The sequence below is a fragment of the Theropithecus gelada genome, chromosome 11, assembly GCF_003255815.1.
Source record: "Theropithecus gelada isolate Dixy chromosome 11, Tgel_1.0, whole genome shotgun sequence".
In the NCBI taxonomy this organism is placed as follows: Eukaryota; Metazoa; Chordata; class Mammalia; order Primates; family Cercopithecidae; genus Theropithecus; species Theropithecus gelada.
Genome location: NC_037679.1, coordinates 80,316,752 through 80,343,691, shown reverse-complemented (window position 1 = coordinate 80,343,691; position 26,940 = coordinate 80,316,752). Strand labels below are relative to the sequence as shown.

General features: G+C 47.0%; 1 protein-coding gene across 2 annotated transcripts in view; it reads right to left on the bottom strand.

Moving 5' to 3' along the window:
• The window catches only part of P2RX7 (purinergic receptor P2X 7), a 50,011-nt gene that overhangs the window by 9,898 nt on the left and 13,173 nt on the right, over window positions 1–26,940 (bottom strand). The window contains exons 2-9 of one of the 2 annotated variants that reach the window (XM_025403443.1): window positions 20,734–20,902; window positions 20,313–20,451; window positions 19,547–19,615; window positions 14,705–14,777; window positions 13,177–13,273; window positions 10,361–10,441; window positions 9,589–9,718; window positions 8,143–8,279 (exon numbers count right to left, since the gene is read on the bottom strand). In XM_025403443.1, coding sequence (XP_025259228.1) covers window positions 8,143–8,279; window positions 9,589–9,718; window positions 10,361–10,441; window positions 13,177–13,273; window positions 14,705–14,777; window positions 19,547–19,597 — 569 coding nt within the window. In that variant the 5' untranslated portion in view covers window positions 19,598–19,615; window positions 20,313–20,451; window positions 20,734–20,902. The remainder of the gene's footprint in view (window positions 1–8,142; window positions 8,280–9,588; window positions 9,719–10,360; window positions 10,442–13,176; window positions 13,274–14,704; window positions 14,778–19,546; window positions 19,616–20,312; window positions 20,452–20,733; window positions 20,903–26,940) is intronic. The other variant, XM_025403442.1, reaches the window with a different exon arrangement.

Here is a 26,940-nt window from a genome sequence, read left to right as displayed (position 1 = left end):
CTTGACTTCTTAGGCTCAGGAGATTCTCCCACCTCAGTCTCCCAGGCAGGTGGGACTACAGGCATGCAGCACCATGCTCGGCTAATTTTTTGTATTTTTTGTAGAGATGGGCTTTTGCCGTGTTGCCCAGGCTGGTCTTGAACCCCTGAGCTCAAGTGATTTGCCTGCCTCAGGTTCCCAAAGTGCTGGGGTTACAGGCATAAGCCACTGCATCTGGCAAAAAATGCTGGTATTTTATGGAAGGAAAAGCCAAAACAGTGGCCCATCTAGTCCTCCTGGTCTGTCCCCTGGCTCTGTGACAGGTGGCAGGGGAAGGAACACAATCCAAAGCCCTGGGTGACTCTCTCCAACCACCTGGAACCAAAGAGCATCCCCCTCCCCGTGTCACCGCCTGTACTTGCATCATCTCAGAGTGACGGAAAATCAGCTTGTCGCTTAAGATTAAAATGCACATCTTAAAACAATACAGGATTAACAACAAGCAGATAAATTAAAAAAAAAAATAACTTCAAGCAATATGACTATTCCTTAAGGGGGAAGAAGAGGTTTGGCATCTAGAACAAAGCGGGAGTGGATGGTGGTAAATCTTAGATACTAATTACTGGACTGGGGACAGGCACACCTCAGCAAACTGTATTTTCTTAGATTCTGTATATGTCTATTTGGCAATCATTAATCGCAGGGCCAAACTAAAGGCTGAAGTTGTGTTTTTTGTTTTGTTTGTTTGTTTTGAGGTGGGGTCTTGTTCTGTCACCCAGGTTGGAGAGCACTGGCATGATCAGATGATCAGAGCTCACTGCAGCCTCCATCTCCTGGGCCCAAGTGATACTCCCACTTCAGCCTCCCAAGTGGCTGGGTGGGACTACAAGCGTGCACCACCATACGTGGCTAATTTTTATTTTTAAAATTTTCAACCGGGCAAGGTGGCTTACATCTGTAATCCCAGCACTTTGGGAGGCCAAGGCGGGTGGATCACTTGAGGTCAGGAGTTCGAGACCAGCCTGGACATCATGGTGAAACCCCATCTCTACTAAAAATACAAAAATTAGCCAGGCATGGTGGCACATGCCTGTAATCCCAGCTACTCAGGATGCTGAGGCACAAGAATCACTTGAACCCAGGAGACGGAGGTTGCAGTGAGCCAGGATCGTACCACTGCACTTCAGCCTGGGTGACAGAACAAGACTGTTTCAAAAAAAAGAAAGAAAAAAGAAAAAAAATTTTTTCAAAAATGTTTTGTAGAGTCAGGATCTCATTCTTTCAACCAGGCTGGAGTGCAGTGTTGTGCTCATAGCTTGTTGCAGCCTTGAACTCCTGGCTTCAAGCCATCCTTTCATCTTGGCCTCCCAAGGCTGAAGTTGTTTACATCTCCCCTGCAATCCAGCTTTTGTGAGGGTGTGAAAATCATATTACAAACCCTCCAACCAATCCCTCAACCACTTCCTTTTCTAACTCTCCAGTATTTCTCCTTAGGGACAGGTAGGGTGAGGGCCAGACATTTAGAGACCATTCCTGTAACTCAGAACCCACTGGCATTATTCAAAGTAGTTCACCCTAAGCTGTTTCCCCAGTCCTGCCTTGCCCTTCCATTGGGAAATACAATAAAGCTCTGGACCATTCTTTCCCCTTTATTCTGCCTCTTGACTGAATCTGGTACTTCCTCCTGTGGCCCTGTCTAGTGTGGCATGGCCTGGTGTGGCCTGGCATAGTGTGGTGTGGCCCTATCTCTTGGGAATAGTATGTAATAAATTCTTCTTGGCCAGGTGCAATGGCTCACGTCTGTAATCCCAGCACTTTGGGAGGCCAAGGTAGGCAGATCACCTCAGGTCAGGACTTTGAGACCAGCCTGGCCAACATGGTGAAACCCTGTCTCTACTAAAAATACAAAAATTAGCTGGGTGTGGTGGCAGACATCTGTAATCCCAGCTACTCGGGAAGCTGAGGCAGGAGTATCACTTGAACCCAGGAGGCAGAGGTTGCAGTGAGCCAAGATCACGCCACTGCACTCCGCCCTGGGTGACAGAGTGAGACCCCATCTCAAAAAAAAAAAAAAAAAAAAAAAAGTTATTCTTTCAGTGGCATTGACCTTTCTCTGTCATCACCCAGTGCTAACTTTAAAAATTAAGCCCCAGGCACAACTCATCAGTCACCCGTAATACGCAACCCTCCCCAGTGCTGCGGTCAGGAAAAGTGGTGTGTTTTGTTTTTCAAGAATGACTAAAGAGGCTTAAAACAAATGCTTCATAAAACTTTTAAATCTGCCCCTTCTTCTCACCACATTTTGATGATTGCTTTTAGATAAGGTTACATATAGATATACGTTTTTTCTGAGTTATTAATTCACCATCTAGTTACAAGATGAGGGGAGAGAAGAAAGCAGATGGCAGATGTTCTGCCAAAAAATAGTAAGAAACATCTGAAACTGTTTTTAAAAAACCTCTCAAAACCTGACATTGAAATCGATCAGATATTCTCAGGCACTTTAGTGCCTCTTTCTGACTGGAGGGAATTAATTTCTTTGCATGTGACTATTTCAAGAGAGCTTTTTCTCCTGATGCTATATTGAGTGATTTATCTTTGTTGTTGTTCTTGTTGTTGTTTGTTTTTGTTTATTGAGACAGGATCTGGCTCTGTCACCCAGGCTGGAGTGCAGTGGCTCAAACACAGCTCACTGCAGCCTCCGCCTCTGGGGTTCAAGTCATCCTCCCACCTCAGCCTCCGGGCAGCTGGGACTACAGGTGCAAACCATTACACCCAACTAATTTTTAAAAATTGTTATAGAGATGAGGGTCTCACTGTGTTGCCCAGGCTGGCTTGAACTCCTGAGCTCAAGTGATGCACCCACCTCAGCCTCCCAAAGTGTTAGGATTATAGGTCTGAGCCAACGTGCCCAGCCAGTGATTTGTTTTTTAATACACAAGCAACCATGCGTCGCCACTGCCTGCCCTGGGCTTGGCATTATCTCCCTATGTGAGTTGGTTTGCCTGGGAAGGTTAACATTGTGTAGTAAGCGTGTGAATTTCTGCTTCCAGTGTCTTGTTATGGTGGCTGTTAAACTGAAGGCAAGAATCACTTAAGGTGACGGCCGGGCGCGGTGGCTCACGCCTGTAATCCCAGCACTTTGGGAGGCCGAGGCAGGTGATCACAAGGTCAGCAGATCGAGACCATCCTGGCTAACATGGTGAAACCCCATCTCTACTAAAAATACAAAAAATTAGCCAGGTGTGGTGGTAGGCGCCTGTAGTCCCAGCTACTGGGGAGGCTGAGGCAGGAGAATGGTGTGAACCTGAGAGGCGGAGCTTGCAGTGAACCAAGATCGTGCCACTACACTCTAGCCTGGGTGACAGAGCAAGACTCCGTCTCAAAAAAAAAAAAATAGGATCACTTGGAGTGAGTGTGTTCAAAGGCAGACTCCTAAGCCCCTCCCCCAAAGAGTGGTTGCAGAAGCTCTGAGATGTTTCTAGGAGTCTGTATTTCCAGTAAAGGTACCAAGTAATTATTCTGATGCAGGTAGTCAGTGGGCAATGCCCTGGGAAACATCGGGCCTTGAAGAAGAATGTGTTTTGCACACTGGAATGGGTTGAGCCCCCCAAATAAGATATGTTCAAGTATCTAGTCCCTAGTGGCTGTGATATGACCTTATTTAGAAATACAGTGTTTGCAGATAGATATAATTAAGTTAAACATCTCAAGATGAGATTATCCTGGATTTAGGGTAAGCCCGAAATCCAATGACTAGTATCTTTATAAGATAAAGGAGAGATCAAATTGCTTGAGCCCAGGAGGCAGAGGTTGCAGTGAGCCGAAATTATGCCATTGCACTTCAGTCTAGGAGACTAGAGTGAAACCCTGTCTCAAAAAACAAAACAAAACAAAACAAAAAAAAAAAAAAAAGGGAGAGATTAAAGACATAGAGACACAGGGGAGAAGGTCCTGTGAGGATGGAGGCAGAGATTTGAGTGATGCCGCCATAAAGTTATGAAAGGCCTGGAGCCACCATACGCTGGAAGAGGCAAGAACGGACCCTCCCGTAGAGCATCAGAGCAAGTGTGGCCCTGCTGATATCTTAATTCCAAACTTCTGGCTTCCAGAACTAGAAGAGGATTAATTTCTGTTGTTTGAAGCGGCCACATTTGTGGCAATTGGTCATAGCAGCCACAGGAAATTAACACAGACACGTACTCCTGCTGGGCCTGAGAAGCGCGTCGTGCGTTCTATGTGGCCTGATCCACTTCACACAGGTCGTGCATGAGCGGAATCACCTCTTCACTAAGTAAGGACATTTCGCCATGGATCGTTTTGTAAGGGACAGAATTCTGTAATGTGATCAACTTCTTCAGCTTCCTATGTTTTAGAAAGTTATATTTTCTGAAATACCTCCTATAACCTATAATTTCCTTCTCTTGTGTGTCTGCTGGAAAATAACTTGTCCACTTACTCAACAGACCTCAACAATTAATTTATTAATTAATTTATTTATTTAAGTTTTTTTTTTTTTTTGAGACAGAGTCTCGCTCTGTCGCCCAGGCTGGAGTGAAGTGGCATGACCCCGGCTCACTGCAACCTCCACCTTCCAGGTTCAAGCAGTTCTCCCTGCCTCAGCCTCCCAAGTAGCTGTATTATAGGCACCTGTCACCACGTCCAGCTAATTTTTGTATTTTTAGGAGAGACAGGGTTTCGCCATGTTGGCCAGGCTGGTCTCAAACTCCTGACCTCAGGTAATCCTCCAGCTTCGGCCTCCCAAAGTGTTGGGATTACAGGCATAAGCCACCGCTCCCGGCCCTCAACAATTTATTTTTGGCCAAAGATTTCTTCTGGTGCTCATTCCAGACAAGAAATGCTCTACCACTTTGTTCTAAAAGAATATTAACATCATAACTGGCTCAGGCCTTCAGAGGGCTCAGATCTCTCCAGGAGCAGATGTTCTTGGGCTCAACTCAGCCACTGGAAGGACATTTGCTGACACCTGATTGTTCACTGCCCCGCGTGCTTCTGCTGACAGCTAAAAAAATACCCTGGAACGGCAGTCAGGGGACCACTCATCCTGTCCTCTCTTCTTTTTTTTTTTTTTGAGACAAAATCTCGCTCTGTCGCCCAGGCTGGAGTGCAGTGGCCGGATCTCAGCTCACTGCAAGCTCCGCCTCCCGGGTTCACGCCATTCTCCTGCCTCAGCCTCCCGAGTAGCTGGGACTACAGGCGCCCGCCACCTCGCCCGGCTAGTTTTTTGTATTTTTTAGTGGAGACGGGGTTTCACCATGTTAGCCCATGTTGGGATGGTCTCGATCTCCTGACCTCGTGATCCGCCCGTCTCGGCCTCCCAAAGTGCTGGGATTACAGGCTTGAGCCACCGCGCCCGGCCTGTCCTCTCTTCTTAATAATGGCCATGGGCCTATTCAGCAGAGCAGCAGGGGATGATCAAAAAGTTATCTCAACTGGGAGCTGGTTTCAGTGCCCTGGATGAAATTCCATTGACCCAAAGGAAGCAAAAAGCATCAGCCCACCTTTATGTCAAGGGTTTCAAACTCAAATGCCTACAGGGGCCAGGCAGATGACAGAAACGAGGATGCGGGCCAGGTATAAGCACTAAGGAGTGGCAGTGACAGTGATGAACCAGAAAGCCCAGACCCTTTCTAAATAGGACCACTGATACTCAGCTCCAGCCCACAGCCACCATGTAAGATATGGACCTTGGGGTGTCAAATAGTTTCATTTTTCAAGAAAAGCAGGAAGTCCAAGGTTTTACATAGAATGTCTCAAATTTTATTTTTTATTTATTTATTTATTTTTGAGACAGGGTCTCACTGTGTCACCCAGGCTGGAGTGCAGTGGCACAGCCACGGCTCACTGCAGCCTCAACCTCCCAGGTACAAACAATCCTCCCGCCTCAGCCTCCTGAGCAGCTGGGACCAGAGGTGCATGTGCCCACACCTGGCTGATGTTTTAAAAATTATTATTTGTAGAGATGGGGGTCTCCCTATGTTGCCCAGGCTAGACTCAAACTCCTGGGTCTAAGTGATCCTCCCACCTTGGCCTCCCAATGTGCTGGGATTACAGGCATAAGCCACTGCAGCTGGCCTGTCTCAAGTTTTAAAACATCATGCAGGCCAAAAAACAAAACAAAACAGAAACAGAAACAGAAACAGAAACACATTTAAGGGGCTGCCTGCCAGTTTATGAGGCTGCTTTGAGTAATATATAAGGAATACCTCCATAACACACAGCACATGCAGAACTTTGCATAAGATCTTTTCTACTGAAGACAGTATTTCAAAGCCCATGAGGAGAACTCCCACTCAAGTTACTTTGGATAATAGATTGGTATGAAAGGAATGATATAATAGAATGGACAGAAGTAGTAGGATCCTTAAGGTAAGAATGGGACTCACTGGAACAATAATAGATGACTTTGAAAAAGAACCAAATAAAAATCCTAGAAATGAAAAGTATAAGCCAGGCGCAGTGGCTCACACCTACAATCCTAACACTTTAGGAGGCCGAGGCAGGTGGATTGCTTGAGCTAGGAGTTTGAGACCAGCCTGGGCAATATAATGAGACTCCGTCTCTACAAAAAAATTTTAAAAATTAGCTGGGCATGGTGGCGTGCACCTGTAGTCCTAGCTACTCAGGAGGCTGAGGTGGGAGGATCGCTTGAGCCTGGGAGGCAGAGGTTGCAGTGAGCTATAATCACACCAAGTCCACTCCAACCTGGGTGACAGAGTGAGACTCTGTCTCAAACAAAACAAAACGAAACATTATAACCATAGATATTTTTAAACATCTGAAAGCATATGATAAAATGTTCACAACCTTTGATTTAATAAGTCTAGAAATTTATCCTAAGGAAGTAACCTGGAATTCAAACAAAAGTTTATGTGCAAAGATGCACACTGTGGTTATTTGTAATAGAAAAACTGGAAGCAACTCAAATATTCAATCATGGAGGCATGGGCGAGAAAATCATGAGATGGGAAGGAAGGGATGGAGTGTGAGTGTGGGGTCAGAGTGACGAGGGTTAGAATTATGCAGCATGTATTATCAGCTGTGGGTCTTGGGCAAATCATCTTCCAGAAACAATAATATCTTTCTTCCAGGGTTGTTGGGAGATTTTAGGGATGGTGACAGGGAGTGCTTGGTATATGGAAAACCCTCCTTGGGCCAGGCACGGTGGCTCATGCCTGTAATCCTAGCACTTTGGGAAGCCGAGGCGGGCAGATGACTTGAGGTCAAGAGTTTGAGACCAGACTGGCCAACATAGTGAAACCCCGCCTCTACTGAATATACAAAAATTAGCCGGGTGTGGTGGCACATGCCTGTGGTCCCAGATACTTGGGAGGCGGGAGGATCGCTTGAACCCAGGAGGCAGAGGTTGCAGTAAGCTGAGATCGTGCTACTGCACTCCGGCCTGGGCAAACAGTGTGACTCCATCTAAAAAAACAAACAACAAAAACAAAAAACAAAAAAAGAAAAGAAAACACTCCCTGAATTGTAGCAGTTGTTATTTTGTTATTTGTTCACCTACAAAATGGAATGTTATGATCATTAATGTGATGGTTACAAAGAATTTTGAGTGACTGGGGTATGAAAAACCCCACAGAATACCACTATACATACATACATACATACATACATACATACATACATATGCATGCTATGATTTCATAGGAGCTATATGAAATAATTGGTGCAGATGAGGAAAATTCCCCTGAGGGTTATCATTGATTATTTCAGGGTAGGGGAATTATGGGTGATTTTGATCCCCCTCTATGCTTCTCTGTTTCCCAGTAGTTTGTTTTATAAAGAGTGTGCATCCGCCTGTAATCTCAGCTACTTGGGAGGCTGATGCAGGAGAGTCGCTTGAACCTGGGAGGTGGAAGTCTGCAGTGACCGAGATGGCGCCATTGCACTCCAGCCTGGGTGACAGAGCAAGACTTCATTTTAAAAAAAATAACTAAATAAAAAATAAACAGTGTGCATCTCTTTGAGAATTTTAAAAAATTATGGAAAAAATTCAGTTATCACCTAGTTCTTAGAGAAAGTCTTTTTTCATTCATCTTGTTGCCTTGGAAACCAAAATTAGTCTCACCAATTGCTGGGAATGAGATTTAGCCACTGGGTGAGTTTGACCTGGGGCCTTGGAGTTACCTGAAGTTGTAGCCAGGGTACAAGGACACGTTGGTAGTCTTGTCGTCAAGGCGACGGAAACTGTATTTGGGACGGCAGTGATGGAACCAACGGTCTAGGTTGCAGTCCCAGTAGATCTCAATGCCCATTATTCCGCCCTGAAGGATCAACAAGAGACAGTCTCTGTGGCTGCTGGGTGTGAGTTATGCAACCGCCAGACATCTCCCTGCATAGCTATGATTGCTTAAGATTTTTAGAGGAAAAATGCTGATTGAAGAACCATGTGTACAACCCCATCTAACTCGCACAAGTGTTATTGTGGCGGCCACAAATGCATCTCCTCACTCTCCCTACCCCCGTCTGGGACACACCACCGTTAAATTCAGTGTCCTAAAATACAAATTTCAACAGACCACTCCTGTACTCAGACACCTTTAATGCCCCCCACACCCCCATTAAAGATCGAGTCCAAACTTATTAGACTGGAATTCAGGGCACTCTATCAAATATATTTTCTGCTTTACCTCCTAGTACTCCCCTAGGGAAAGCTCTTTGCAGATGCGATTACATGAAGGATTTTTTTTTTTTTTTTTTTTTTTTGAGATGGAGTCTCGCTTTAGTCACCCAGGCTGGATGGCAATGGCATGATCTCAGCTCACTGCAACCTCCGCCTCCCAAGTTCAAGTGATTCTCCTGTCTCAACCTCCCGAGTAGCTGGGATTACAGGTGCCCACCACCATGCCTGGCTATTTTTTTTGTATCTTTAGTAGAGATGGGGTTTCACCATGTTGGCCAGGCTGGTGTTGAACTCCTGACCTCAGGTGATCTGCCCACCTCAGCCTCCCAAAGTGCTGGGATTACAGGCATGAGCCACCGCGCTCATCCTAAATGAAGGATCTTGAGATGGGAGGATCTGGATTATCCTGGATTATCCAGCTGGTCCTTAAATGCCCCCTCTTGTAAATGCTCCCTCTCTTTATAAGACAGAGGCAGAGAGAGATTGGACACAGGATAGGGAGTGAAAGTGGCCACTGAGGCAAGATTCCATGCTGCTGGTGTTGAAGAAATGCAAGGAATGCAGCTCCAGAAGGTGGAAAAGCCGAGGAACTGGATTCTCCCCTAAAGACCTGGGGGGAGCATGGCCCTGGCTCAGGGAAAATCGTCCCCAACTTCTGATCTCTGGTAACATAAGCAAATATGTGTTGTTTTAAGCCACTAAGCTTTGCTAACTTGTTATGTCAGCCACAGGAAAGTGAGAACCACACCAAGTAGCTCTCACTCATAAGATTGTTTTGGGATTTGATGAGGTAGTGTAGGTAAAGCCCTTAGCACAGAGGGTGAATTTACTAAATGCTCAGTAAATGTGAGCCACATTATGAAGACCCAGTGGCCCGGCCTCTTGGCCGTTTGACATCCTCCATCCCCAGACACATAGCCCCACATCCCAGTGTACAAAGCACCACCAACCTGAATTGCCACATCTGAAAAATTATCGCCTGTTTCTCGGAAGATGTCTCCTAGTCGGAAAATGGGACACTGTGGATTCTGAGTCTTGTGGAAGGTACAAGTGATGTTTAAACCAGGCAAGATGTTTCTCCTGTGCATAATTAAAAGCAAACAAACAAACATCTCCAGTGAAAACAGATCTGCCTCTTTCCCAGGAGTGAGCCAGTGTGGTGGAGAGGCTCCATGAAAGCCCCAAACGATCCCTGCCTCCTGGGACCCCTGGGCAGTGGCCTCTCACATTGGACCAGGGTTGATCTGTGTCACCAATGGCATATGGCAGAAGTGTCGCTCCCAAAGACTGTGGCTTCCATCTTGGTTATACTCCTGGTTCCTTCTTGGTTAGACTCTTGGTTACATCTCGGTTATACTCTCGGTTGCTTGCTCTATCTCTCTTGGGTCACTTGCTCTGGGAGAAGCCAGCCGCCGTATACCAAGGATACTCAAGTGGTCCTAGGGCGAGGAACTGAGCCCTCCCACCAGCAACTGTGTGAGAGCTTGGAAAAGGGTTCTCCAGCTCCAGTCAAGCCTAGAAATGACTGCAGCCCTGGTTGACAGCTTGGCTACAACCTGACAGACCTTGAGCGAGAACCACACAGCAAAGTCATTCCCAGATTCCTGACCCACAGAAACCATGGGAGACAATAGGCATTTCTTGTTTCAGGCTTCTGAGGTTTGGAATAATTTATTACGCAGCAGTAGATAACTAAGACAGCGAGGCAGCCTGGGCACTTACGTGGTGTAGTTGTGGCCGGGGAAGTCGATATTGTTTTTGATGAGCACGGTGAAGTTTTCCGCACTGTTCAAGAGAGCAGGCCTGGGAGAGAGACATGCAAAATGGCCATTAGTGACGGTGGGGACCGAGGGAGCCCATGGGCCAGTGGGACCAGAGGTTTCTGGTTTCTTGGTTTGGTCTTTGGGATGCGTGAAGAGAAATGGATACTGCAAACCTAGTGGGCAAAGCATTCTGAAACTCTCCACAAAGCCCGTCCAGCTCCTCCAAGAAGAGGTTCTCCCTTCTTGAGATCTGATATGGTTTTTCTCTGTGTCCCCACCCAAATCTCATCTCGAATTGTAATCCCCATGTGCCGGAGGAGGGGCCTGGTGGGAAGTGACTGAATCATGGGGCCGGACTTCCCCCTTGCTGTTTTCCTGATAGTGAGTGGATCTGAAGTGCGCGGCACATCCCCCGCGGCCCCCCTCCTGCTCCATCATGGTAAGATGTGTTTGCTTCCCTTTCGCCTTCTGCCATGATTGTGAGTCTCCTGAGGCTTCCTGTTAAGCCTGTGGAACTGTGAGTCAATTAAACTTCTTTTTTTCATAAAGTATTCGGTCTCTTACCGAAAAAAAAAGGTAGGTCTTTTTTTTTTTTTTTTTTTTTTTTTTTTGAGATGGAGTCTCACTCTGTCACCCAGGCTGGAGTGCAGTGGCACATCTTGGGTCACTGCAACCTCCACCTCCTGGGTTCAAGTGATTCTCCTGCCTCAGCCTTCTGAGTAGCCGGGATTACAGGTGTGTGCCACCACACCTGGCTAATTTCTGTATTTTTTAGTAGAGACAGGGTTTCACCATGTTGGCCAGGCTGGTATCGAACTCCTGACCTCAAGTGATCCGCCTGCCTTAACCTCCCAAAGTGCTGGGATTACAGGTGTGAGCCACCGCACCTGGCTAGGTAGTTCTTTGTGTGAGAATGGACTAATACAAGACCCAATGGCATTTACTGTGGCACCTCTCACACTGACATAATTACACATTCAGGTATGTACAGTGGTTGGGACTTGCTCTATATCTGGGACTTGTATTTTACCTAAACCTTAGCAAACTCTCTTATGCATAGTCACGTATGAGATAAATATCTAACACCTTACATGGTGATGGATGTGTTGAATGAATGATTAAATGAACCATCTTAGCTAATTCATATAATATATGAGAAACTGAAGTTCAGGGAGTTGCTTGCCCAGGTCACATCAAAATCCAGCCCAGCGGCAGGCACACTGGAGATGCAGTTTATTTAATGAGTGAGTTGATGGCGGAGCTGGAACTGAAACCACAGTCAGTCAAGGGCCACTTGTCTTGAACCAAGGACTACCTGAGTGGAGGCTGCTGTATCTCCCAGAACTGGGTGATTCCTTCTGTGACAAAGAAATGCCCCTGACCTAGAAATGAACCTGAGTGGAGCTACTGGCGATTGAGAACCATAAGGGGTGATGCGCTGAGCGCACCCCCTGTCCCGGCATTGGGAAACCTTCGCCTGAGCCTTCTATGAGCCAGCTTGGGGCAGTTTTCTCTTTGCTCCACGATGCTGCGGGAATGATCCTGAATCATGTTGGTCTAGAACTGCGCTGTCCAATATGGTAGCCACTAGACATGTGTGGCGATTTAAATTTAAATTAAATGAAAAACTCAGGCTGGGAGCAATGGCTCACACCTGTAATCCCAAAACTTTGGGAGGCCAAGGCAGGAGGAGGATTGCTTGAGCCCAGGAGTTCAAAACCAGCCTGGGCAACATAGCAAGACTCTATCTATCTATTATCTATCTATCTATCATCTATCATCTATCTATCTTTCAAAAATTCAGTAGTCACACTTCATGTACTCAATAGCCACATGTACCTAGCAGCTGCCCTATTGGACAGCACAGATATAGAACATTTCCATCACTGCATAAAGTTCTATTGGACAGTGCTAGTCTAGAACCACCACACTTTCAGGGGCAGATTTTGTGTGTGTGTGTGTGTGTATGTATGTGTAAGCCAGGTTTGGGGCTTACCTTACAATAACTGTACAAGTATCATCTCATTTAGTCCTTACAACAGCCCTATGAGGTTGGTGAAATTATTATTTTGCTTTTACAGGTGAGGACACTGAAACTCAGAGAGGTTAAGCCACTTGCCCAAGGACACACAGCAAAAAGTGTTAGAGCTAGGAATTGAATCCAGGTCTTTCTTTCTCTGCTGAAATACATCAGCCCTTGTGGCTTCTGAGATTTAACATCATGATTTTGTGTATTGAAGCGAAGCATCAATACAAGGGACCACCAAATCTGTATGTCATTGTGAGCATTTAATTTGAGAAAACTTGCTTTCCCTCCCCTCTTTTACCCTCCCTCTTCTCCTTTTTCCTCCCCTTCCTCTTCTCTTTCCTTGCTTCATCCTTCCCTTCCATCTCACTCCTTCCTTCCTATCCTTAATCACTTAGTATGGACACTGACAAGTCAGAAGGGATCCTGCTGTGGCACTAGAGGAGGGGGTCTGGGGGTACCCTGGAAGATCTGGGGGAGGGAAGGGGGCCAGGGACACCCAAGGATGCTCAGGGTAGTAGCTATTTACCAGTTGGTACAGAATTGTTACAATAGTTTACCAACCACCAGGGCCCTCCCAGAGACACTAGTTTGTGCCAAGCAGTGCATCCAGAGTGCAGGGGTCCTCAAGCCAGTAGGACCCAGGACTTTGCAGGGCTGTGCTGAGAGGGGAAGGCCCAAGCAGCCTCGGCAAGGCCTCATCTGGTCGCTACTGAGGGCCACTGTGTCTGTCTCCCCATGCGACTCACCGGGGGGCCTCTCCCACTGCCTCGATGGGGCACCAGGCAGAGACTTCACAGGTCTTCCGGTTCCCTTCATACACTACACACCTTCCGGTCTGAATTCCTATAGGGGCCAAAGCATCGTAGAACCACAGATGTGAAAGAACTGCGGAGAGAAAGTTCTCCAGGAGGGACATCATTAACTCAACCCAGGCAAAAGACTAGGCTTTGACCAGGCTTTCCAACCCACGCAGCTTCAGCTTCCATCAAGCCCGTCCTAACCACAACGAACACAAGGAAAGGCAAACGAGCAAAACATAATAGAGATCAGACAGAACCAGAAAGACTGTGGATTCTGCTGGCTCTTTTGTTTCTTTACAAGAAAAGGTGCCCATGAGGGGAGCGGAACAGGTGTATGCTCTCACTTAGTATAAATGGACTAGAACATGGCCTCTCCAAAGGGCACAAGTCCCTCAAGGGGTACACAGCCTGTCCAGGATGCGCCAAGCCATGAAATAAGCATGGCGCATCTTCCTGGGGTGTCAGGATGATTAACCAGTTTCCAAGGGAGAATTAATTAAATAGTGAGCAATGTTAAAATAATCTTTATACCAACTCGAATACACATATAGTATGGAGTAGAATGCAGTAATGGCCATGTGCCTTTTTGTGTGCATTTGCGTCATAACCACTGATTTTTTTTTGTTGTTTTTGCAGTATTTAAAAAATTGCCCTGTGCTTTTTTTTTTTTTTTTTTTTAACAGAGTCTAGCTTTGTCACCCATGCTGGAGTGCAGTGGCACGATCTTGGCTCACTGCAACCTCCGCCTTCCAGGTTCAAGTGATTCTCATGTCTCAGCCTCCCAAGTAGCTGGGATTATAAGCACGCGCCACCATGCCTGGCTAATTTTTGTATTTTTAGTAGAGATGGGGTTTCACCATGTTTTCCAGGCTAGTCTCGAACCCCTGACCTCAAGCATCCGTCTGCCTCACCCTCCCAAAGTGCTGGGATTACAGGCATGAGCCTCTGCACCCGGTGCCCTGTGCCTTTCTAAGTTAAAACATGAGATAAAGAAATTCTGCAGATATCACAATAGCACTGTTCTTAGATATAAATAAAATCAAAAGTAAAATAAAACAGTACAAAAAATTTTTGAAAAGTAAAAATTAAAATAAAATTAAAAATTTGCAGGTTAATATGGGTATAACTGCCAGGTTCCCTGGGGGTATAAGTTCATGGTCCTTAACCTTTGATTCAGGGGGAAGTTTAGAATATTCAGATGATACTACAGGCCATGTGATTTTTCTACCGATTAGAACCTGAACCTGCTAGATTTTTAGGAGCTTCTCTCACTGGAAAACTGGAGTCATGTTTACAGTCAGCAGCTGGTCTGCTGGGGACAGAGCCGAAGCATGGGCAGACTCGCCTATGGCTTGGTGATGGTGGAAGAGGACAGCTGAGAGCAGAGGCTGAAGACCTGAACTGGGCATCACAAATGTCACCAAGATGCCTGACCATCCAACCCTAGGGTCTCGGGAAAAGAAACAGAAGGTACCTTTGCTCTGTGGGTCCATCCATCCCTTTTTACAACCCCGGTCAGAGGAACAGAGCGTCCTGCGGGTGGGATACTGCAGATAGAAGGATGAGAGAGTGGGGAGTAAGTGACGTGTGTTACTAAGACGTGGAGAAGAGATTCGATATCCACCAGGATGTGCACACGAATGCTTAGAGCAGCACTACTCAGAATTACCAAAAAGTGGAAACCACGCAAGTGTCCACTGACAGATGAATGGACAAATAAAATATGGTACATTCATACACAGAATCTTATTTAGCCATAAGAAGGATGAAGTGTTGACGCAGTGTACAACATGGATGGACCTTGAGAACATGATGCTGAGTGAAAGAAGCCAGACACAAAAGGCCACACCATGTACGATTCTTTTTATAGGAAATGTCCAGAATAGGCATCTATAGAGACAGAAAGCAGATTGGTGGTGGCCAGGGACCAGGGGAAGGGGAGAATGGGGAGTGATTGCTAATGGATTTGGGGTTTCCTTTGTGGGTGATGAAAATGTTCTGGAGGCTGGGTGCCATGGCTCATCAAGCCTGTAATCCCAGCACTTTAGGAGGTCAATCACCTGAGGTCAGGAGTCTGAGACCAGCCTGCCCAATGTGGTGAAACCCCATCTCTACTAAAAATACAAAAATTATCAGGCATGGTGGTGTGTGCCTGTAATCCCAGCTACTAGGGAGGCTGAGGCAGGAGAATCGCTTGAACCCAGGAGGCGGAGGTTGCAGTGAGCTGAGATGGTGTCACTGCACTCCAGCCTGGGTGACAAGAGCAAAACTCCACAAGGAAGGAAGGAAGGAAAGAAGGAAGGAAGGAAGGAAGGAGGGAGGGAGGAGGGAAGGGAGGGAAGGAAGGAAGGAAGGAAAAAAAAGAAAAGAAAAGAAAATGTTCTGGAATTAGATGGTGGTGATGGTTGCACAACTCTGTGAATATACTAAAAACCACTGAATTGTACGCTTTAAAATAGTGGGGTTTATGGTATGTGAATTATATCCCAATAAAAATGAATAAAAATGGGTAAAGCAGAGGTCTGGGCAGCTAGGAATCACTTTCAGGGATGCTGGCTGGGGTGGAGGACAGGTGGTTTGGTCCAAGTGGCCCTGTGGCTGAAAGGACTAAGCAGGGCAAACAGGTGCGGAGACTCAGCAGGACACATGGAACTGAGAGACATTGGCCAGGACACTCGCCTGGCCTAAGAAAACGAGACCAGCTGGGTCTCAGGGCTGAAAGACAGAACGTGGAAGAGAGAAATGAGCTGCCCTGGTTTATGCATATTTCTCTTCCTGTTTTCTGGGGAGCAGGCTTCATGGCCAGTCTTGAGGAAGCCAGAATATGACATAGGTGTGAAAATAGCCTCTGCTCCTTGTCATCTGTGTAATTTGTGGCTTCTACAGTGATTCAGGCCAAGGACCTAGGTCTTGGCCCCAGGTATACCTGGTTCAGCAGTAGCTGCACCATTTTCTAGCTGAGAGACCTCAGCCAACTCACTCACTTCTCTGAGCCTCAGTTTCCTCATCTGTAAAAGCAGGGTGAACAGATTTGCCTTTTTTTTTTTTTTTGAGACAGTCTTGCTCTGTTGACCAGGTTAGAGTGCAGTGGTGTGATCTTGGCTCACTGTAACCTCCACCTCCTGGGTTCAAGCAATTCTCCTGCCTCAGCCTCCCAAGTAGCTGGGATTACAGGCACACACCACCATGTCTGGCTAATTTTTGTATTTTTAGTAGAGATGATGTTTTACCATCTTGGCCAGGCTGGTCTTGAACTCCTGACCTCGTGATCCGCCTGCCTCGGCCTCCCAAAGTGCTGGGATTACAGGCATGAGCCACCGTGTCCAGCCAACAGATTTGTCTTGCATGGTTGTTGTGAAGATTAAATGAGTTATGAAAAGAAAGGGTTTAGCACATAGTACATGCTCAATGAATGTTTCTTGTAGTTTTCAAATTCTCTCATGATCTCTTTATTTCCCAGGCTGCCTTAGTCACATGGCATGCCGTTGGTCTCCTCCCCTTGTGACTCCCCAGATTAGACTATGAACCCTTTGAATACAGAGCAAAGGTCATATCTTTGTAGCCCAAGTGCCTGGCAAATAGTAGGTCTTGATAGTCATGGAAGGAATGAATGTGTGATCATTCACTGTGGCTCATGGAAAGTTACATTTTCATTATCAACTGGAGATGAATCTCAGGAGAGAATAGAAATCAATTTTATTTTGCTCTCCAAAAGGAATTCTAAAATTAAAAAAAAAAACAACAGCATTAGTTTTGTTGTAATCTTCTCTTTTGTGATTGTTGCATGGATTAAAGATGGCCACAAATTCTTGGTCACTTTCCCCATTGAGAGGTGGAGTGTTTCCTCTACTTTCTGAAGCTGAACCTGTGCTGTGACTGCAAAACCAATAGAAGCAGCAGAAGGAATGCTGTTGCCAGTTCCAGGCCTAAGCCTTAAGAAGGCCAGGAAGCTTCTATTTTTTTGTTTTGTTTTGTTTGAGGAACCTGAGCCACTATTGGAAAGTTTGACTACCCTGCTGGAGAGACAATGCAGAGAGACCTTGAAGAGAGGGAAACTTTTAGGGAGAGGAAGAGATGTCTAGCTATCCCTGGGTGCCAATTGAAGCTCCAAGGGATGCCAACCCCAGCTGCCATCCGACTGCAGCTCCTTGAGAGATCCCTAGTGACACCAGTAGAAGAACCACCCAGCTGAACTCAGTCAACCACTGAACTGTGAAAGTTAATAAAATGCTTGTGTTAAGCCCACCATGATCAGGGTAGTTTGTTTTGAAGCCACAGGTAACTGGAGCAAATATCTATTCAGGTTGGTGTGTAACTGGAACTTGGTCATATTTACCGAGACAACCAGAGATAGAAGGGTGTTGATGGGCAGAGAGGAGGTGAATGTCCAATTAGACCAGCCCAAACCAGCCTGGAGCACAAGTTAAAATCCCAAAGAGTCACATGTGCTCTCTGGGCTGGCAGTGCCTCCATGGAGCCTGTTGGGTTCCAGCCACTCTGAGTGACATCCCATCTGAGGAGTAACATGTCATTTGAATCATAACAGCTGACATTCACTAAGTGCTTATAAGGTACCATGCCTTGTTTTAAGCATGTCACAGGTATTCACTCATTTGTTTCAATGATCTGAACAGCTAGGTTTTGTTCTCAGCCCCATTTTTTAGATGCACACAACTTGGCACAGAGAGGTGAAGAGTCACCTGCCTGAGGTCACAGAGCTAAGAATTTTAAGTTTTGAACCTTTAGCAGTCTAGCTTCTGAGCCCAGGCTCTTAATCTCTGGGCTATCCTAACTCTCTTTCTTCCAAGTCTCAATAACTCCAAAAGTGTCTTTATGTGTATACGGGGGTGGAGTGTGGTATAGAGATGACCAAAGGATGGGACAAAAGAGAACCAGGGCCCCCAAACTGGATTGGAGACAGAACACTGCTGGGAAGGGAGACAGAAGGGAGGGCTTGGCTGGCCTGGCTGTCAGAGATTTCACCTGAATGGCAGGGAGAGTTAAGGGGCGATGAGGACAAAACAAACAAAGAAAGCTCTCCTTTTAGGGGGAGTGTTATCAAGATAGACACCAAGGGAATGTTATGCTGGTTCTGAGTTTGGGTACAAATGATGGCAAAGACTGTACTCTAAGACAGCACTTTTGCCCAGAGTTCCTGGACACTCAGGAAGCTAGACCTTGTTGCCAGAGTGGGCCCGTGAGCAAAACCCCACCGGCAGGGCTGGGCCTACTCATCAGTGGAGGATCTGGCTGGGTACCACCAGCGCTGCTGCAATTGTCAGTGCTGGGAATGGTCCTTGGTACAGCACAGTTACGTTACCTGAGAGGGGAGGCTGGGAGGTTGGGAGTTACCGGTAATGCCTAGCAGTAACACGCTGGTATAGATAAACTTAGAAGAATAGCTGGTTTTCATCTTGAAGAGCAGAGAGCAGGATGGTGAGGTACAGAATAGGACAAATACAGTTTTTGTTTTGTTTTGTTTTTAGAGACAAGGTCTCACTATGTTGCCCAGGCTGGTCTTGAACTCCTGGGCTCCAGTGATCCTCCTGCCTTGGGCTCCCAAAGTGCTGGGATTATAGGTGTGAGCCACCGTGCCTGGCCCAGAATAAAACAAATATGATTTGATAGGGAAGAAGCTCTTCCAGAAAGAGGCAGCATTGTGGAGAGGGCAGAGCCAAGTTGGGAAAGATTGTCTGGGTTGGTGGCAGGGAACTATGGGGGCCCATGCACCTGATGGAGAGGCTGAGACTCTAAGAAGTGGGTGAATGAGCAAGAGAGCTGTGTGCCAGGGTTTTCCAAAACTGGCCCTGCAGACAGTTCACTGTGAACCATGGTAAGAGAAGCTGTGAGTGAGGACACTCAGGTCCTAACCCTGGCTGTGCCTGCAGCAAGCTGTGTGACCCTGGGGAAGTCACAACCTCTCTGAATCTGTGTTCTGGTTTGTAAAATGCCATTTTTCTCCTAAAGTCATTGTGAGCCTCAAATCAAATGTGAAATGTTGTGCAAATGCCAAGAATCACCATTGTCATAAGCTGCGAAGAGAGCCAGAGATAGAAAGAGCAGGGTTGACGTCTGCACGGGTCCCTAGTGCTAGAACTGGAGACTGAGGCAGACAGACAAAGATCCGGTGGCCATGGAGAGACACTGCCATGTGTTCTCTCCCTTCCTCCACTCAGCCCAGCCCTACCCCAGAAAAGAGGCAGGTAAATATTTGTGGGCTGAAATACACCCAGGGTCCTAATTTCTGCTTCTTCTGACGTGCATCTCCCCCAGGAACTCTTACGACCTGACCCACCACTCCAGGTCCCCTCCTTACCTCGGGACATAACCGCTGCTCTTGGCCTTCTGTTTTGAGAAAGTTTGTCATCACGAAGAAAGAGTTCCCCTGTGGAGAAGGAGAGGCTAAAGAAATGCAAAGCCTTTGAAAAGAGAACTACTTAATTATAATAGTCCAGCTTGCTGGGCGAACCTCTCCACTTTTCTAAGCTTCTAGAAATCAGGGTCTGTGGGCAACTTGGAATATGCCGAGGGCTTAATATCAAAGCTGGACGGGCAGCCCTGCTGAGCTGAGGGAGAGTGAAGGAGCATTTGCATGGGTTGAGGAGTCATTTACCACTGCAGTTTCAAAAGCAGCCTTTTCGTGTTTTTTTTTTTTTTTTTTAACACAGTAAAATCTCATTAAATTGAAACTCAAGAGACCTGAGGAGGCGAGGGTAGGGGAGCAGGCTTCACTGGAACGCTGTTCAGATTTTCCCGGACTTTAATGAAAGGCACTAGGGCATCCCACCACCCGAGCAATCACAGGATTTTAATGACCGGCTGTTAGAAACAAATAGATAGCAACTTGGGCTTTATAGGGTTTTGCAAAGCATTTTAGCTCCCCAGGCCACAAACTTGCCCCTTCGTCCCTCCCGCCCCCTTCTCTGTTTTTTGGCCTCCTCAACCCTACTTTAATTTCTCCTTTTTGGCAATTCTGCTTTCATTTTCCCTGCTTGCAAATTTAGAAGTCACACGCCTTCTCTCAGTGACCGATGCCTTTCTTCTTTTTGTCATTTACATCCTTTCTTGGTGGAAAAATGTACCCAAGAATGGTCTCCTGGAGTCGTTTTTGTTGATAAAACGCCACACAATCTAGAAGGGCTGGTACTCTTCGGTAGAAAGTTCTCTGTCCTTCTAAATCTAGGCAGACCTTGCTGGCTTGGTGGCTGTGCCTCTAAAAAGCTGCATATACATCAAGTGTGAGTGAATCAAATCCTGTTTTCAATGTACCAGGACATGCGGCTATTTTGAGAAACCCTGTAGGACTTGATAAAGCAAAGGATCATCTCCTGGATCTCACCCAGTTTTGCAATTTTTAGGTTTTCTCAGTTGAGATGTTCATAGAGCTTTTAAAATAGGGCCAACGTTTTTTCTGGAGTGAGGCTCTAGATCCTAGGGGGAGGGAGCAAGGCCCTGGCGATGGTGACCAGTGATGAGCCTGAGAGAATGCTACGAGGTGCTTACCTGCAAAGGGAAGGTGTAGTCTGCAGTGTCAAAGACACTGTGCACCAACTTCTTCACTCCATTCTCCACGATCTCCTCTTTCACCTCTGCTATCCCCTTCACCTTGGTGTGCACAGAACTGATGACAGGCTCTTTCCGCTGGTACAACTTGTCACTCACCAGAGCAAAGCTAAATGGCAGACATGGGAAAGCTTCAATGGGAGGCATAGCACAGCGGGTTGGGATGCAGGTGCTGGAGGATGCAGGCACTTCCGTTCCAATCCTAGCTCTGCTGCATGACTTGCTTCCATGTGACTTGTTTTCCCTCTCTGGACGATGGGAAGAATAGTCATACCTGCCTCATGGATTGCGAGGGTGAAATGAGAGATGTCTGCAAACTCCTTTGCCCAGTATCTGGCATCTAGTGAGTACTTGCCACAGGAAAGCTACTGCCCCCAATACTACTCTTTCATATTCTCTAACATGGATCCTCATCGATAGGACAGCTTCTCAAGTCAGAAAGTCCCGCCCTGGTAGGTTCGCCAGCTTTGTCTGGAGGTTCAGTAACACATCAGCACCTTCCAGTCCAAGACAGTGTCTGGTGCATTTTCAGAAACACCTACCTGCTTTATCAATAACATTAAACATGGCAACTACTCTCTCTCTCTCTTTTTTTTTTTTTTTTGAGACAGAGTTTTGCTCTTGTTGCCCAGACTGGAGTGCAATGGTAGGATCTCGGCTCACTGCAACTTCTACCTCCCAGGTTCAAGTAATTCTCCTGCCTCAGCCTCCCAAATAGCTGGGATTACAGGTGTGAGACACTGCGCCCAGCCTCTCTTTTTTTTTATTCCAGAGAAAGGGCCTTGCTCTGTCACCCAGGCTGGCGTGCAGTGGCGTGGAGCTCACTGCAGCCTCCAACTCCCGAGCTCAAGTTGATCCTCCCACCTCAGCCTCCTGAGTAGCTGGAACTACAGGTATGTACCACTACATTCAGCTAGTTTTTATTATTTTTTATAGAGACGGGCGGCGGGGGGGGGGGGGGGGGTCTCTTTATGTTGCCCAGGCTGGTCTCGAACTCTTGGCCTCAAGTAATTCACCTGCCTCAGCCTCCCAACACGTTGTGGTTACAGGTGTGGGCCACTGCACCAGGCTGCAGGAGCTGCTCTTTCTTGAGCACTTCATAAGTGCCAAGTGCTCTACATGCACCATCTCCTTTAACTCTCACAACAGTAGGAGATAGTTACTGGGATTACCGGCATTCGCCACCGCACCCAGCCTAAAGGGTTTGTTTTATTGTTTTTTTGAGATGGAGTCTTGCTCTGTAGCCCAGGCTGGAGTGCAAGCTCACTGCAACCTCTGCCTCCCAGGCTCAAGTGATTCTCCTGCCTCAGCCTCCTGAGTAGCTGGGATTACAGGCGCATACCACCACACTTGGCTAATTTTTGTATTTTTAGTAGAGACAAGGTTTTGCCATGTTGGTCAGGCTGGTCTTGAACGCCCAACCTCAAGTAATCCACCCACCTCAGCCTCCCAAAGTGCTGGGATTACAGGTGTGAACCACCACGTCTGGCTAATTTTTCTATTTTTAGTAGAGACAAGGTTTCACCATGTTGGTCAGGCTGGTCTTGAATGTCTAACCTCAAGTGATACACCCGCCTTGGCCTCCCAAAGTGCTGGGATTACAGGCATGAGCCACCGCACCCAGCCCTAAAGGGTTCGTTTTAAATGTTTTGTTTACTCATTCAGACTTTACTTATTTAGTCCCTTCTCTCTGCCCAGCTGCTGAGTGATATTAGCAAGTCTAAGATAAGCTGACCTTGGGAAGCTGAGACAGAGTGGGCCAAGACTCAGTCCCAGCTGTTCTCCACCTTGGCTGTGTAACCACCCAGGGAGCTTTCAAAATTGCAGGTCCCCAGTCCCATCCCTGGAGATTATGATTCCATGGGTCAGGGGAGTTATCCAGATACCCACATATTTTTTAAAAGTTCCCAAGTGATTCTAATGCATAGCCAGGGCTGAGAACCACTAGTAGGCTCCTGAAAAGACAGCTCAGGTTTGACAATAGCAAGTACATTTGAAGAAGAGCATTCCCCATGACCCAGCAATACAACTCTCATGTATGTGCCCTAGGGAAACTCTTGTACAGTGCCGGAGGAGCTATGGGCCAGAATGTTTCTGCAGCATTGCTTGTAAGAGGGAAAGCAGGAAATAACCTAAATGTACTCAAACAACGAATGGATAAATAAATTGTTGGATTCATACAATGAGATGCTTTGGGCCAGGCACAGTGGCTCACGCCGGTAATCCCAGAACTTTGGGAGGCCGAGGTGGGTGGATCACCTGAGGTCAGGAGTTCGAGGCCATCCTGGCCAATATGGTGAAAACTCGTCTCTACTAAAAATAAAAATTAGCTGGGTACGGTGGCGTGAGCCTGTAATCCCACCTACTCGGGAGGCTGAGGCAGGAGAATCGCTTGAACCTGGGAGATGGAGGTTCCAGTGAGCTGAGATCATGCCACTGCACTCCAGCCTGGGCGACAAGAGCAAAGCTCCGTCTCAAAAAACAAAACAAAACAAAACAAAAAACAAAGAACAAAAATTTGCTGGGTGTGGTGGCACAAATATCAAATTCAGGATTTCTTTTAGGCTGGGCATGGTGGCTCATGCCTATAATCCCAGCACTTTGGGAGGCGGAGGCAGGTGGATCATCTGAGACCCTGGGTTCGAAACCAACCTGGCCAACATGGCAAAACCCCATCTCTACTAAAAATACAAAAATTAGTCAGTTGTGGTGGCATGTGCCTGTAGTCCCAGCTACTCCGGAGGCTGAGGCAGGAACCCGGGAGATGGAGGTTGCAGTGAGCCGAGATAGCACCACTGCACTCCAGCCTGGGTGATAGAGTGAGACTCCGTCTCAAAAAGAAAAAAAAAAAAAAGGATTTTGTTTAGAGATGGAGTCTTGCTATGTTACCTATGCTGGAACACAGTGGCCATTTCACAGGTGCAGTTAGCACACTACAGCCACAAACTCCTGGGCTCAAGTGATCCTCCCAGTAGGATGTTTATAAAACAAAAGGAAAGAGAATGGGATGAAGGATGAGTTTGCAGGGAGCAAAACTGGATTAGTAATGCTTTATTTCTTAACTTGGATGGTGGTATGTGGGTGTTATATTATTCACAGTATATTTTAGTATTTCTATAACATTTATTTATTACTTATTTGAGACGGAGTCTCACTCTGTTGCCCAGGCTGGAGTGCAATGGTGCAATCTCGGCTCACTGCAACCTCCGCTTCCCAGGTTCAAGCGATTCTCCTGCCTCAGCCTCCCAAGTATCTGGGATCACAGGCACCCACCATCATGCCCAGTAATTTTTGTATTTTTAGTAGAGACAGGGTTTCCCCATGTTGGTCAGGGTGGTCTTGAACTCCTGACCTCAGGTGATCCACCCACCTTGGCCTCCCAAAGTGTTGGGATTACAGGTATGAGCCACTGCACACGGCCAACACTTATTTAAAAAGAAGGATTTTCAAGAAAGATGTTGGGGTAAGAGATCCAGATTTGAGACCTAATCAGCACATATGAGATAGAGCTATTAAATAGAATTCCATAGACAAATATGATAACACTTGCTCAATAACACATTTCAGCCCAGCATCCCAACACACACATGGTGTGTGCAGCGCTCTCATACTGGATGTTGCAGTGTTCTCCTGGAACAACACTCGGTCATGTGACCCACCATTTGGGAAGCTCAATTCTGGTCTCTCATGTTCATTCCAGAACAGGCAACATATGATCGATCATCCTTAATGGAATCAGGCCCTCTCCTAAACAGAAAACCTGTCTCTGTGTCATAATGAACATGTAAATTTTAAGAATTAAAATACTTCAGAGCTGCATCAAAGGGAATGAAAGTGAATTTGCACACTTTACCTGTCGGGGGGATACCGTGATCATGAAAGTGAGTTTGTGGTGTCCTCCTTTTGGAAAGAAAGTGCTAATGACCATCCCAGAAATACTCTCCCAAGCTTGCTTGGTGACTAAGGCAAGCCATGTCACCCCTCCCGGTGGTTGGTTTAATCTCTGAATGAAGAGAGAACTCCCAGCCTCCCCAATCCCCATGACCTTTTTGCTCTAAGAGGCTATAATGTTATTCATTCTGTAGCAGGCAAAGCCGCTGGTGCCTGGAGCTAACAGGAGTGTGAAGAACCTAGGGATTTCACTGGGCTGGGGAGGATGGGTAAGTTGTGGGGTGGGGGGTGGTGGTGTGCGCACATAGTCGCAGCTACTTGTTAGACCAAGGTAGGAGGATCCCTTGAGCCCGGGAGCTCAAGACAAACCTAGGCAACACAGTGAGACTTCAGTCTCTAAAAAAGAAGACGAAGAACAAAGCTGGAAAGATCCTGGGAAGTAGAAGAGAGCTAATGGGAGGGAAGCCAGGGCCATTGGCTGGCTCTGGTTTGGCTGTGTCCCCACCCAAATCTCATCTTGAATTGTAGCTCCCATAATTTCCATGTGTTGTGGGAGGGGCCTGGTGGGAGATCACTGAATCATGGGGCGGTTTCCCCCATACTGTTCTCATGGTAGTTAATAAATCTCATGGGATCCGATGGTTTTATAAGAGGTTTCTTCTTTTGCTTGGCTCTCATTCGCTTTTTGCCTGCCACAATGTAAGACATGCCTTTTGCCCTCTGCCATGATTGTGAGGCCTCCCCAGCCATGTGGAACTGTGGGCCCATTAAACCTCTTTTCTTTATAAATTACCCGGTCTTGGGTATGTCTTTATTGGCAGCATGAGAACAAACTAATACAGCCATCAAGGAGCATTCACAGGCACGTCTGGCTGAGGAGGAGCCCTGGAGTGGCAGGGAAATAAGGATGGAGGGTGAGGTTGGGCCCATGGGACCCTCAGGCTGCTTGCTCTGGACCCACCAAATGGAGATGAAGGTGCCTATCATAAAGTCGTTCTTCAGAGCCTCAGTCCACATGCTCTGAACATGAGTGACTGTCACAGACTTACACTGGCATCGTAGGTGGGATGGGCCCCATGCCAGCACAGATAGATTGTTCTTCAAGCTCTGCAGGGACGACCTGCCTTTCAGCAAAGTTCCTCTCCGCCTGACAGCCCCTGGGCTTCCAGAGCAAAGGTAACATCAGAGGGCTGAGCCCCTAAAGTGTATCCTTTTGTATCTCTTAGTTCATGCCTGTAATCCCAGCATTCGGGAGGCTGAGGCAGGAGAATCGCTTGAAACCAGGAGGCAGAGGTTGCAGTGAGCCGAGATCGCGCCATGCCCTCCAGCCTGGGCGACAGAGTGAGACTCCATCTCAAAAAGAAAAAAAAAAAAAGAGGGGCTTGACAAATAAGAGGACTGTCATGTGAACTTGGCTGGGACAGTAGAGGGTCTGGTAGCCAGGCTGGGAGCACATGGCCCATAGGATGGGGGCTGTGAGTTTGAAGAAGAGGAGAGACACAGTAGCAGTGTGCAGCCATTTGAAGAGTAGAAGAGGGACGCAAGGCAGAACTCTAACCAAAGGCGAAAGTTACAGGGAGCTAGACTATGGTTCAGTATAAGGAAGAAATGTCTAACAGGGCAGTCCCAGAGCAGAACAAGCTTTCCTTGTGGTTGCTGCTGGTGATGGTGAGGAAGATGATGAAGATAATTTTCATTTACCCCATCAATTTCCCTTTCTCTCCTGTCCCATTTCCATCTGCATTTAAACATCATTTCTCCTCTTAAAAATGCCTCCCCTCCCCAGCTTAATCCCTCCTACCACCACTCCATGCCTCCTTTCTTTATAGCCAAGTCCCTTGAAAGAATGAGTCACCAGGCCGGGTGCGGTGACTCACACCTGTAATCCCAGCACTTTGGGAGGCTGAGGCAGGTGGATCACGAGGTCAGGAGTTTGAGACCAGCCTGGCCAACATGGTGAAACCCCGTCTCTACTAAAAATACAAAAAATTAGCTGGTGTGGTGGCACATGCCTGTAATCCCAGTTACTTGGAGGGCTGAGGCAGGAGAATCGCTTGAACCCGGGAGGCGGAGGTTGCGGTGAGTGGAGGTCACACCATTGCACTCCAGCCTGGGCAACAGAGAAAGACTGCGTCTCAAATAACTTTAAAAAAAAAGAAAAGAAAAAGAAAGGGTGAGTCATCACATCCACTTCCGCATCTCAATTCACTCACTCCTCTACCCATTCCAGTCTGGCTCCCACCCCCATCCCTTCTC